Source organism: Aptenodytes forsteri, unplaced genomic scaffold (genome assembly GCF_000699145.1).
Source record: "Aptenodytes forsteri isolate BGI_AS27 unplaced genomic scaffold, ASM69914v1 Scaffold146, whole genome shotgun sequence".
In the NCBI taxonomy this organism is placed as follows: domain Eukaryota; kingdom Metazoa; phylum Chordata; class Aves; order Sphenisciformes; family Spheniscidae; genus Aptenodytes; species Aptenodytes forsteri.
Genome location: NW_008795128.1, coordinates 6,386,020 through 6,400,052, shown reverse-complemented (window position 1 = coordinate 6,400,052; position 14,033 = coordinate 6,386,020). Strand labels below are relative to the sequence as shown.

General features: G+C 40.5%; 1 protein-coding gene across 1 annotated transcript in view; it reads left to right on the top strand.

The window, feature by feature from the left end:
• The window catches only part of SPTBN5 (spectrin beta, non-erythrocytic 5), an 87,510-nt gene extending 74,647 nt beyond the window's left edge, over window positions 1-12,863 (top strand). Inside the window, exons 49-61 of the mRNA XM_019471587.1 lie at window positions 88-282; window positions 1,410-1,565; window positions 2,087-2,304; window positions 3,828-4,017; window positions 5,002-5,178; window positions 6,066-6,170; window positions 7,175-7,792; window positions 8,785-8,856; window positions 10,275-10,361; window positions 10,779-10,870; window positions 11,066-11,151; window positions 11,643-11,778; window positions 12,540-12,863. Of these exons, the coding sequence (XP_019327132.1) occupies window positions 88-282; window positions 1,410-1,565; window positions 2,087-2,304; window positions 3,828-4,017; window positions 5,002-5,178; window positions 6,066-6,170; window positions 7,175-7,792; window positions 8,785-8,856; window positions 10,275-10,361; window positions 10,779-10,870; window positions 11,066-11,151; window positions 11,643-11,778; window positions 12,540-12,714 (2,307 nt within the window). The 3' untranslated portion in view covers window positions 12,715-12,863. The remainder of the gene's footprint in view (window positions 1-87; window positions 283-1,409; window positions 1,566-2,086; window positions 2,305-3,827; window positions 4,018-5,001; window positions 5,179-6,065; window positions 6,171-7,174; window positions 7,793-8,784; window positions 8,857-10,274; window positions 10,362-10,778; window positions 10,871-11,065; window positions 11,152-11,642; window positions 11,779-12,539) is intronic.
• The last annotated feature ends 1,170 nt before the right edge of the window (window positions 12,864-14,033 follow it).

Sequence of the window (14,033 nt, the reverse complement as noted above, 5' to 3'; positions counted from 1 at the left end):
GTACAGAGAAAGTGATTCCTTCTGCCTCTCTCATAGAGGTAGGCAGAAATTCTTATATCTAAGTCTGTGTCCCCATTTATCCCACAGGTGCTGGAGAAAAAGTTTAAAGATTTTGTAAATGAGGTGAAACCTCTGGGACATTCCAAAGTTGTCTCCTTAAATGAGTTAGCATCTAGACTAGAGAAGGAGGGCCACAGCAAGATGGACGTTATCCAGAAGAGAACAAAGCAAATCAATGAGACGTGGGAGAAACTATGCCATGCCATCCAGACGAGAACAGAGGTAGGAAATACATGAAAAACTGGGGCATTGAATTCCCTGCAGTTTCCCATGTCCATCTCTCTTTCCCAAATCAGTGCATCGCTCATGTTGAAACACAAGGTTTGTAAGAGCAATGGGTTTATTCTGTTCTATTCTTTCTTGATCCATCTCCCTTTATAGCCACTGCTTACCCTACTGTTCCTGGCAAGGCTTATACCTGAAAGATATTTATCAGCCTAGAGTAATTCTGTTTTCCTTAATTCACTGCTAGCTCTGGTTTCTTGAAAAACTAAGCCAATCTAACGGTTTACCACCACTAACAGGAGGCCGGCTCTGGCACTCATTGGACTCTTTATTGAACTACTTCAGCTTATTAAACAAGATGAAAACTGTCCAGATTTTTTTGCTGAGTTAGTTACTTGAAGTCAAAGAAGACGAATGGGAGAGAAGGTGATAGAGGACACAGAGCCAAACCCCCTACCTTTTGGCAGCAGTTAGCTGTTAAATCAGCTTACCCCCTCATGAAACGGCAGTCACAGATGTGTTTGGAAAAACAGAGAGGACACATAGAACTCAACATTTTTGTTTACTTTAAGGAGAATGTGAAATGTCAGATGTCTTCAACTCTTTTTTTCACTACCGTTACATACACATTTTGCTTATGAAGTAGCTCAAGCCCACTATTGTCTGTTAGCAGCAGTAAATGCATGATAATTGTTAATATATAGGTTGAATGTAAAATAGTATTAGAACATTTTTTAATCCACTCATTTCAGAAAACCTAGTTTTCACTTAACTCCTCTTATTTTCACTGTTTGCAGTGTAGGCCTCTATTCCAAGCAAGTTTTTTAGGACACTTTCTGTGGTTGAGAGAGCTACCTTTAGAGGGCAGTTCATGCTCTCCATCTTGATCATTCAACTTACATAGGGATAAACTGCTCTTTGGAGACATCTGTTTCTTTCCATTGACAGAGAACTTGGGGAAATTAGGTTAGCTTGAACACCTCACTTTCAGGTAACTTAATTGGGAAGGTGTTTCACTCCCACTCTTGTTCAGTCTGTACTGCATTAGGACACATTAGGGTTGCCCTTTTTTGTGCTGCAGACATGATATATAGTATTACCATTAAATTGTTTCTTTATTCCAGAATCTAAGAGCAGCCCGGCAAGTTCACCAGTATGATCATGATGTGGATGAAGTAAAGGGCTGGATGCAGGAGAAAGAGGCAGTGGTGGATATAGAAGACTATGGATATGATCTCCCAGGTGTACAGACACTTCTCAGCCAGCTTGAGGGAGTAGAGGTAAGGGGGTCTGTCATGAAGCAGTGGCAGAAAAGCATAAATGGCAAAATAAAAGGAGGCTGATGCTTGATTTGAAATCCTCTCAAATGCTTTGCTTGCAGGCCAACAAAAGATACATTTATTGCACCCTGAAATATTCTTTGTACTTCATAAAAGGGGGCCTTTTCCTCCTGTTTTTAACATTGTGATATTATATTATTAATGCTTTTGTTTCTAAGGATGAGCTTCTCTCCTAAAATCTATTCCAAATTGTTGTTATAATTGCAAGGTGTCATGTGAACTACAAGAGACTTCAGCTCCACACTTATCAAAATAATCAGTGTGTCACATCTAAAGAAGCTCCTTTGATGATGAATATTAGAAGGCATTAGAAGGAAATTGAGAGGAAAAGTCTTGACAGAGTCATGTTTCCAGCCTCTGTGCAGCCAGTGGCTAGAAAAGATATGCACCATCTTTAAAACCTGCTTTTGATAGCTGTAAGTAGTGACTTGGTCTTACAATCCATTCTGTCTCTGTTCCAGAGAGATCTAGGAGCCATCATGAAAGAGCTGGAACGGATTCGGGGAGAGGCTTGGCACCTCAGCCGCACATACCCTCAAGTCAAGGAAAACATCATGGAGAGACTCACAGATGTGGATGAGTGCTGGGAAAACCTGGACAAGAAGTTTCTGGAGAGGAAGGCAAGACTGAGCCAGGCAGAACAAGTCCAGCTCTACTTCAATGACTGCAGGGAGCTGATGTATGTGTTGGCCCCTTGAGTTTGGCAGTGGGCCTTATTTTTTGTCTTGCCCATATAGGATTTTCTAAATTACACCTGTCAGTTATTTGACTCCTGTCCCAGGTGCTCCGCAGCTTGCTTGCAAATCTCTTTGAATAATAATACATGGCATCTTCTCAACAGCACTTCACAGAATTTACCACACATCAGAGGTGACCATGCCACTCCAGCACAGTGTGCGTGAGAAACCCACATTTTTAGACTATTTCCTAGACAGTTTTGGAGAATTCAGTCACTCTGGATAGATTTGGAAGTCTCACAATTCCAATTGAAAATACTGTTGATTCTGTAGGAAGATGGGGGAGTCTCTGCTAGATAGTCAAGTAATTTGTACACCTGTACAGACACCAGTGCCTATTTTTCTCAGAGTCAAAGCAACTACATTAAAGATAACCTTCTAGAATAGGTTAGCACTTGCCTAAGTGTTGAAAGTGTTTTGCACACATGTATTTAATGCCATTGCCCATATGCACATACTCTTCTGTCCATTCTTATTAGGGGTCAATTTTTTGCAAGAATTCAATTGCTGGGAAATCTCATGATTTTTTTTTTTCCTTTTTTAATCTGAATTATGACAAAATGCTGAATGTTTAAAGCATTTACAAAACATACTTTTTAAAAAAAGATATGTTGAGCTAAACATCTCATTTTGTTTAAATCAATCATGCCAAAGTATCTATAAGCAGAGGTCTAATGTAAAAATTGAAATAAATAATGGAAATATGCTATAGTCAAAGTGGCAGACCAACATTAAAATATTACATTTTATCATTTTAATGTAATTTTCATCAAAATTGATACATTTTTGATGGAAATTTTGTTTTTTAAACAGGTTTTCTCACAGAAGAAATATGGACATTTTTAGTTCAGTGTAGTTAATGAAAGAGTTAATCCATGACAGGAGTAGATACAAAGACAGTGAAGTGGTTACAACTGACTATTGGACATTTACTATGCTAAGGGATAGATCCTGAGCTCAGGTAAATCAAGATGCATTGGTTTATGCCAGTTGAGGCTCATGGAGCAGAAAATTTTCCTTAAAAACTATCTATTAATATGCTTCTTTGCATGAGTGCTCTGTATGCATATGAAGTACTTTCATGCATGTTGATAGGTTAGATGGACGTCTGAAAGTTTCTGTGTCCCTGTACCATGTATAAAAGTACTGCGAATGTGTACAGCCTAGGCATTTGCAGTTACAGTTCTTTCTGAGGATTTGAATGGGCAATGCTTCAGTATGCATAGAGGCTGCAGCTGCCCTTTTAACAGCCTATGTATTGAAACAGCACTGGCAATATTATATCAGGTTATAAAAATCCACAGATGCATGAGTGAACTTTCATCAATGTTTTTGTATATTCATATCTTTCGTGAGCAAATAAAAGTCTGTATACATGTGTCCACAGCCACGGGATGTGTGCATTCCTGAGTATCCAATAGACTCAGATTCTTTCCAGTTTTACCCTTTCGACTCTATTCTGTAGGGCCTGGGCCAATGAGATGCATGCACTAGTGATATCTGAGGAACTGGCAAATGATGTCCTGGGAGCTGAACTGCTTATCAAGCGTCATGAGGAATACAAGCGTGAGATAGAGAAGCAGTGGCTAAAATACGAAGAAATGCAGCGGGCAGGAGGTGACCTGATGAAGAATGGACATTTCATGGCTGTGGAGGTATGCTGATGAGTTAAATATTTTACAAACAAGAGTGAACAAAGAAGACATTAAATAGGCAGGAGTTGCAGCTTTGGCTCTCTTTCAAAACAGAAGGACTGAACAGGACAATCAGGTTCGCTACTATTAAAAGCTGCAGACTTCATGTGACATGCAGAAAAAGAAAACACCATTTAAAGTTCTTACTCCTCTAAAAACTGATTTTGAAGCTGACCATAAAAGAATAGTCATTGGATTGATTATGGCTATGTGGGGGGGGTAGGGAGGTATTGCTGTTTCACAGAAAAGATGTGCCACATAAATGAGATTTTAGCATTTAACTACACAAGACCTAGGATAAAATACATCACAATGCAATCAGCTATAGGATGGAGTGATGTCCCTGAGTACACCAGAAGGTATGTAATTCTTCAGAAATGTTATAGAGCCAAAGGGGGAAGAACGTTAAAATTTCTGTGATCCTGTTATCTATGTACCTTTAGACTTTGACCTTTGCAGTGGTCCCAAGCTTGTCTTGATACTGTCAGTAGATCCAGAGATCACACTGCCAAAAACATCTTCAGAATTTATGCAAGATTACAATACTTCTGTTGTAGAAAGAACTAGAGAACTTTCCACAGTTTAAAGCTCTCCATTGTTGCCTTGCCATAAATGGATTTATTTGTTGAATCTTCTGGTTCTCGCTAGTTCTGTAATACAAATTGCCTGGGTATAAAGTTTCATCATGGGAAAGCATATAGCAGAATATTGGTCATACAGTATGTGGAATATGCATACAATTATATAGCTATACAACATACAGGCTAAATGAATTTAAGTCAGAAAAATGAGGACTCAGACATCCTTTCTAAACTATGTTAACACCACAAAGTTATCTAGAGGTCATCTTCTGGATCATGAGGGCAGATTACACGCTAGTTGGCTGTCACGTGAAAGTCTGACTGGATTTTTCACCTTCTGGCATTGCAAATGTTATTTCTCTAGATTGAAGAAAAACTGTTAGAGCTGTCAGAGCTGATGAAGAAGGTAAAGGAGAGCTGGGACATGAGGAAAGAGTTATATGAAGAAAACTGGGAGATTCAATTGCTCCGCAGAGAGCTAGAACAAGCAGAAGCATGGCTGGCTGCCAAGGAGAGCTTTCTTTCAGATCCTAGCTATGGGGTAAGTAACGACAGTGCAACACTACTGAAATGTCTCTTAGCATATACAGAGTGCTTGGAGCATGTATCAGCTCAGGCCTGAAGTTAATCACAATCTAAACAATAACGCACCCTTGAGATTACAAAGGGCAGGAGCTCTGTCCTCTTACAGAAGTGAGCCCAGGACAGTTGCTGCATTTTACAGTGATGGGCTCCAGGAGATGGTGGCTTCCAGGGGGTGGTAGAAGATGGGAGAATTCCAGACCATTTTTTCACCTAATAAGATAATTTGCAGAGGGTTCAACCTTCCCTGTCATGCTGAGATACTGTTTCAAAAGGAAAAAGGGTTTTTCTCCACCTTGTGTTGTGTGGTAGAATGTTTTGCACAGATGGCTTGATAGCTGGCTTGTAAATTCCTATTTAAACACCAGCATCCATAGTTTTGTTTTTTTCTCATTGTTGACTGTGTTCTGATGGTTTATAAGATGGGAAAACAATGTCATAAACTCAGGTATTGAAAACTAAGCAGAGAGGAAGACAGAGGTTTAAGATGCATGTGTTGTAGGGCAGGAATAAACTCTGTGTCTGGCACAAGCTGGAATCCAAGTACTTAATCTGTATGTAAACAGTTATAGTTGGAAGCCATGGTACCACATGGCTTCACAGAAAAAAAGAAGGTTGTTATTTGGGCTCTTTTTTTCATGTACAGCAGACAGACTGCAAACTACAGACATTTTTTTAAGTGTAAATTAAGATTTTTCACACACTACCGGGGTTTGGTCATTCAATTACAAAAATTTCAGAATCATCATTTGGCTAAATAAAATGGGTAAATCTGAAAATCTTAGGCATAATCTCTTCCAATGGACTTGATTTTGGACTTACGTATCTAATAATTTTTCCATTCAGGATTCAGTGTCTGAAGTAGAGGAATTACTGAAGAAACACCATGATTTTGAGAAGATGCTTGCAGCTCAGGAGGAGAAATTTGCTCAGCTCAGCAGAAAAACTAAGGTGAGAAGTAGAAGGTTGATGAACTGTGTATGAGACAGGATAATGTGGGTCCTTGAATGTTTGGGGTTCAGTCACTCCATGTAAGAATGAACTCCTGTGCTGAGATGGAGTAAATGAGTGACCAAAGCTGAGATATTGCAGATAGAGTAACTGAGAACGAGACCTGTATGTGGATCAAGAGTCCAACTAGCTTGCAAAAGCTCTAGGGGAAAAGTGGAAGCCTTCTTCTGCCAGGAGCAGCAAAAAGGGTGTGTAGTGCATGTTGCTGTGTGAGAAACAAGGTGATCCCTCGCTACATAGGTGGAGAGATTTTGATTCATTCAGGATTTCAGTAGGGAGCTGCAGACACCTGACAGGGCGGAAAATAAAGGGAGACCAAGGCAGAGATAGGCCTTTTTCCTTCTGGTGTCAGAGTTCTACAATGAATTGTATTCACCAAAAACATTCAGTCAGCCTCCCAGATCCTGTTTCAATAGTTTTTTAAGTTATTTTCCTGAAATAACCAGCAAAACATAGCTTTTGTGTTTGGCATTAGGCTAATTATTATTAGCTTAGCTGAGTCTGCCTTTTGTGCAGTGATTTGCAAATTGGCTAAATGAAGGGACAAAGGTCCTCCATTCTAAAATTTTCCATGAGAACACCCCTGGATACTCACTCTTCCTACAGCAAACTTAAAGAAGCAGTGTCACAGAAAAGAAGCATAGTTTCTCTAGAGCTTATTAAAGACTCAGCCTCTAGAGAACTTAGCAAGGGCAGGATTCACTGTATTTGAGATTAACTGCCATCAGTATTCATGGTTTGGGCAACAAAATAATGCTCAGCACATAGCAATTAAGTCCAATTCTAACTCTAAGAATGCCAATGGAGGTACAGGCTTCAAAATTCAATGCCAGGAGAGAGTGTATTTGAAAAACTATTCCTGCTTAAAAGAAAAAAAATCTTAGGTAAGTACCCATGAATGTAATGAAGGTAATTTTAAAAAATGTAATAATTGTGTCCTACAGAGGGAGATGAATCTTCTGAAACAAGTGGACACAGAAGAGAGTGAGCAGAAGGATAAAGGCAAAGTTGTACGGGTTCCCTCTCTGAAGAGAAAAACATCTGACAAAAGGAATACACCACCAAAAGTGACAGAGATAAAGAGCACAACGCCACTGCCATCTGTGCCTTTACCCAGCCTGTCCTGGAGGGCCCCACTTGAAACTATTTTTTCCCCCATTGAAAAGTCTCCATCAACATGCCAACAATTCATTGCTGGGGGAGTCCCAGAAGTGCTGAGCAGCAGCAAAACAGAAATGAAAGCTGAGAGGAAGCTCAGTGAGATTATCACTCCACCTACACCAAAGACGGTGGGTCCACGAGCTACATCTTTGGAAAGTCGCAGTTCTTTAAGCTCTCCTTTATCTCCTACTCCCATAAGCCGGCAACACAGCAGCAGTTTGTCAGAATCGTATGCTTCAGGCCTTTTATCACCTCAGGAAAAAAGTGCTAGAGGCTCCTCTTTCTCCAACCTGCAGACAAAACTAACGGCAACTCCACCCGAGCCTGGCCCAAGGTCACTAGATAAATCACCAAACTTACTGCTGTCTAACTCCTCTTGGGAGAGATTAGAGAATACATCTGTGGTAAGTCCCAGGGATTCCTGGCTCTCTCCTCACAAAACTGCTATCCTGTGCTAGTTAAAGTAAGGAAATACAGGAAGTTCTGTATGAAAGTCACAAAGAGCACTATACAGTGGGCATTTCAGTGGATACACTCATGGATCCAAACAGCAAGACACATTTTATGTGCCTTTGCAGTTGATACACTTTCCAAAAAGATTGTTGACTTAAGCAGCTAGGTATAGCTTAAAAGCATTTTTAATTTACTCAGCTTTATAGCCTAGGTCCTGACAACTGTATTGGTTTCCGTTTTTCTTTCCCAAACTAGAGGTTATTTGTGCTGCTGAATACTCAGCAGAGCACTTAACAAGAGCCAGGAGATGCTGTCTCACAAAGAGGCAAGACTGCTGATTTACCCATACCCTCTATGTGAGATGGTGGTGCTTAGTGTCCACTGAGTTCAGAAATCAGAGAGAGGCAGGACTTAGTGGCACCCTTGCCAAAGAACTGAGCTGGTGCAAGACCAGAACCAGCAACTCCTGTTTGCTCACCCTGGCAGGAAATGCACTGTTAACTCATGGACAGGTAAAATTCTTCCCTTCCCCTCTTGCACCTTGAGACAAATCTGTTTGTCACATACCCAAGTGTGCCAGTACAACACTACACATTGGTGTAACTCAGTATTATTGCAGGGGTGGTATGAATAACTTCAACAATTTAAGTTGTAAAATGTATTTAATAATATAAAAATAATATTAATTAATTAATACACCATGATAGAGCAAATTCCATGAGCAAATTGTTCTAGGACGTGAATTCTCTTCATTTAGGTAGTATACCAGAGATGTGACTGCAACCTAGAGAGGATTTCTAGCTGTCCTGTGAATGTAAAGGCTAGAGGCAGAAGAGATGAGTTTCTCTGTGTGGAATTTATCTAGAAAGACCTTCTGAAATTATAACAAATGTTTAAGGGCCATTTTAAAGTTAAACAGCAATGTTCTCGTGTGTCTCAGGTTTCTGCAAGTCTCCAGCACATGGAGGGATTCCTAGAAAAGAGAGACCAGCTCCTTCCAGGAAGGCAACAGGTAGAAACAAATGCCATCACTCAGGGTTAATTCATCTTTCCTTGAGTTATAGTCCAGACCTAGTCTTCCTTCTTCAGGATAAACTCTTGCTGAAGAGGAGCTCAGGACTGTGGGTTTAATTCAGTTGCCACTAAAATGCATAAAGAAGTGTCCACTGACTTTGGCAGTACCTAATCAAGTCCTTAAGAGAAAGAGACAATGGAATTTTTGCCTGTCATGGGAATCATGCAGAACAGGGTCTGCCTACATTTAATGGATTTATGAACCAGAGCCTAGGCTGTATGAACTTGTTAATTATGTTCCTGTAATTATAAATACAGGTTTCAATACATCAACTGAATTGGAAAAAAAAAATCAATATTTAAAAAAAAAAAAATACAAGCTTGTATCAGCTTATGATGGTTTGTTGGCAGTGGAAGGCCTCACGCCCATTGAGGCCTGAAATCTAAATTCTCATTCTGGGGAAGAATATCACTTCAGATCAGTAGGCTAATGATAACAGGGCAGGAAATTTGCTAATATTCACCACCAATCTGTAGACATCTGTTTGCTGAGGTATTGCACGTAAGCAAGTTGTCTTGGATTGTTTGTCCCAGAGAATATTTCCTCTGAAACTTTTAACTTGAAAAACCTCTATAAAAATTGAATCTGGTATGGACTCCATCTTCTGGAAGAGAAATTTAGTTTTTCCTCTCTTCTGGATACACTAAATTTAGTCTGCGGTGATACTGAACTTCCATCTTACCAAACAAGGAAAACTATGACTTCTCTTCCTCAGGACTTTTTCCTTCCTTTTCTCTGAATGACCAAATTGTCAACTTGATTTACTGGCATGACAGAACAAGAGTATACACAAGTAATAGGATCTTTCATCCAGAAGGCTCTCATGGCACTAGGCTAACCTTTCACTGGTACATAGTCGGGGTAGGAAATAGCAGTTGCTTTTGCACAGTGTTCAGTAGCATTCCACTGGGGTTAGTTTAGGAAATGAAGAAGAATTCAGCAGCCACATTAGACTGAAACCATGCACTTAACAAAACTAGATTGTGACCAGCAGGCAAGGGCTAGCATTCCAGCTGGGGAAAAAGTGGAGCTTTTAGTGGCCAGAAATAGACATAACTTTGATTACTCACCTTCTCTCAAAGATGTTGCTGACCACAACATGGTGTAGTGCTTGCTTGTACCATGTTATACCATTTGTTCAGTCATGACTCACAGAAAGACCCTTCCTGAATCACCCACACCTGAAACTACAGCAGGTTCTGTTTTTCTAGGAGATAATCATGACTAAGAGAGCTGCTGTGATCATAATCTGGGCAGCTCCTGGCTTCCTGTGGAAGTTGCACATGAAAGATTTTACTACTCCAATAAAATATATAGCTAATAATTGGATTTTATTACTATTTCTATTCATGTAGCCAGGCTCAAGGTCTTGGAAATCCTTCTACGTAAAACTTGATGGATTAAAACTTGATTTCTACAATGATGAAAAAGAAGCATCTAAGGTAACTTGATGTTTTTAATCTTTCTAGTAATCTCTGCATTTACCTATCTAAAAATGCATTTAAAAGAAAATAGAGTTACATTTGCTTTGCTTTTGGGCTGGGGTAATCAGTTCTCTTTCAAACGTCAGCTGAGTGAAAATTCAACAATTGTTCAACTGATACCAACTATAAGACAGAATAATAAGCTTTCAGAAATTTTCAAACATATTCCTTAAAAGAAGTATCTTATTCAAGAATTGTCTTCAAGGTATAATGCAATAGCCCATTGTTCCTCTGTGGTTCTTCCTATTCAGTGATCCTAGTTATAAAGCAGAAAAAGAAAGTGTGGGTGTGTAGTCAGCCTGCATGTTGGTATGGAATTGAATCCTAGCAGAAGAGATGCCAAAGAAATTTTGTTATAATTTCATCCTCCTTCAGAATGTATCCACACTCCTGTCCCTCAGCATTCCTGGCGCCAAATGTGAGAGGCTGGTAAATTACATCAGGAAAGAGAACACCTTCATGTTGCGGTAAGTCTTATGGAGAAATGCACTAATAAAAACCTACACAGCTACCTGTGCGGTTGTATTTGCCTACAGTCACCTAAAACTGTATGTTGTTAGGAGGCATAACTGAAATGTCTTACAGTGCTTGCCCCACTCATAAGGACAGCAGGTATAAGGCAAGGCTAACTAGAATTCACCTTCTCCTATCCTTATTTACAGGCTGAGAGATGGGGCTGAGTATTTCTTCGCAGCACCTTCTCAGACACTGATGGAGGACTGGCTGCAATCACTACAGAATAATATAGGTACATTCTCACTTCCTTCAACAATGAACTGTGTTTTTAGCAGGTGATGGTGAGAGAAAGAGAAGAGAATGAGAAAGCGTCCTTAGTCTGGGGCATTTTGAGCTGTCCTTTTTGCCTCTGTTAGACAGAAGTACACAAGTCACCTGGCACCTTGTGATGTAATGACCTCGCAGGAGAATGCCCAGAGTGACTTGCAAAGCAGCCTTTCAGCTGCACTGTGGCCGGCATCAGGTTATTGCCAGGGAGGGGCCTTGCCCAAGGGCTGTATTCATCCTTTTATTAAGGAGTTGCTTTGGATCTTGATCAACAGCTTTTCTTCTGAATCTAGATCGCTTTCTGGACACCTCACTAGGCAGTGGCTTACTGGAAAGGAAGCCAGAGCACAATTATAACAATGATGTTCAGAGAAAATTGTTATGGACCCAGAAATGGCAAACTCTGCCTCTAACACTACTTCAGAAGGCTTTTATTTGTGTTCTTTGACTCTGCAGGACACAGTAACAGATCACATTCCACAGTGATGCTGCAGCCTTTCACTCCAAACACGGAGAACTCCCAGACAAGACTGTGGGACTTTCCAGACAGAGACTCTGCTGAAAGACTAACCAGCAAAAGCTCACTCCTGAGGTAGGGGCTCTGTGCCGCAAGGCTGATCTGACGTCACCGCTGTTAGTGCTTAGGTCACAGTCACCTACAAAGGGAGACTTCCCTGAGGTCAAAAAGTCCTGCTCCTCTGTCACTAATCCAGTATAATACATTATTCTTGAGTATGACTCTGCTTCAATTAATTTGTGTCATTTATGATGTGCTACAGCCAGTTTTTAAAAATGGGCCTCACTGTCTGTGGTTGATGACTTAAAATCGGGACACCCAGAGGAATTCTTGTATCACCTATTGTAGGCACCAAAGTTACTGAAATAAAGTATCTGATCTGAAGACTGAGTTACCTGTATGCTCAACGGAGAGATACTTGTTCCAACAGATGAGGGAATCAGAGCAGGAGTCTACAATAGGTGCCTTGGATTTTCCTCCTAACGTTCTCTCCAGCACAGTCTGCAAGGAACCCAGCCTCCTAATTTAAGGAGCCAAACCAGTTGTCTAAAGTTGCACTGTTCAAATACTTTCCTCAAAGGCTGTTTTGAGAATCCAAACACAGGCATGTAAAACACAGCCACAGCCAAATTAGGAAATTTGGCTTGTAGTGTAAATCAATTTCTGTTGCATTTGGAGTCTGAAAAAATCTTACGGACTATGATGTGAAATCCTAGTCCCTCTGCCTGGTGGATTTTTGCAGCTGAGCTAGATGCCTAACAAGTTTTTACATATACACAGTGACTTAAGCTCCTCTAGATTGTACCTGATTTTCTGGTAATGTGTGTTGTTGATAGGAGAACACCTTCCTTCAAAATCAAACCAGAGAGAGAGTCTGCAGAATTTTCCAGAGATTTTAAGGAAGATGGGACTGCAGTGACACGAGCCTCCATCACCACCCTGAGCCTAGAACAAAGTGGTAATAAAACAAAACTGCTTCCATCTCTACTAGAAGCAGGAAGAGAAAAATGATATTTGCCTCAATGAATACCAGACCCTTCACCATTATATATTAACCTAGCCCTCTGGAAATGTATTGATATGTTTTAAGTTAATCACTACCCTTGGAACTTATTTTAATTATGTATTAAATCTAGTAAAGCCATTAAATATAATTAAACAGGACTGCATCTGGTATACTTTTGTGTATACGACTCTGTCATTCATCATATCACCTAAGTGGTATCTACTCCAAGTTACCTAATGGAAGAGCAGAAGAACCTTTAAGCCAGACAGCCCAAGTAAAGTGACTCTGTGAGACAGAAATGGGGACCACTGAGCAGAGCTTGAGGTGCAATCTGTGAGTGAACAGCAGCCACCTGCAAGTAGCTTTGCAGATATCAACGGATAAGATTTGAGAGGGTTGGGTGGTCTGTACACCACAGAAGCAGAAGTCCAAAAGGGAATGCTTGTTATATAATTCCTGCAGTGTTTTGTAGTCTCCACAATCTTTCATTTTTACAACACATTAACCAACAATTCCCTAACTATTTGCCAATTCTTTCTGGATGAGGTTACCAGGGAAAAAAGTCCTGCAGTTACTAATTTTTAATGGAGTCTGAAACTGAAGAAAAGGGAATGCTTGTTATATAATTCCTGCAGTGTTTTGTAGTCTCCACAATCTTTCATTTTTACAACACATTAACCAACAATTCCCTAACTATTTGCCAATTCTTTCTGGATGAGGTTACCAGGGAAAAAAGTCCTGCAGTTACTAATTTTTAATGGAGTCTGAAACTGAAGTAGAATCATATAATAGTTTGGGTTGGAAGGGACCTGCAATGAGCAGGGACATCTTCAGGTCATGTCCAACCTGACCTTGAATGTTTCCAGGGATGGGGCATCTACCACCTCTCTGGGCAACCTGTTCCGGTGTTTCACAACCCTCAGCGTAAAAAATTTCTTCCTTGTATCTAGTCTAAATCTAAACCCCCTTTAGTTTAAAGCCATTCCCCCTTGTCCTATTGCAACAGGCCCTGCTAAAAAGTTTGTCCCCATCTTTCTTATAAGCCCCCTTTAAGTACTGATAGACTGCAATAAGGTCTTCCCGGAGCCTTCTCTTCTTCAGGCTGAAGAGCCCCAACTCTCTCAGCCTGTCCCCATAGGTGTTCCATCCCCCTGATCATTTTTCATGGCCCTCTTCTGGACCCACTCCAACAAGTCCGTGTCTTTCTTGTGCTGAGGGCTCCAGAGCTGGACGCAGTACTCCAGGTGGGGTCTCACCAGAGCAGAGTAGAGGGGCAGAATCACCTCCCTCGACCTGCTGGCCACGCTTCTTCTGATGCAGCCCA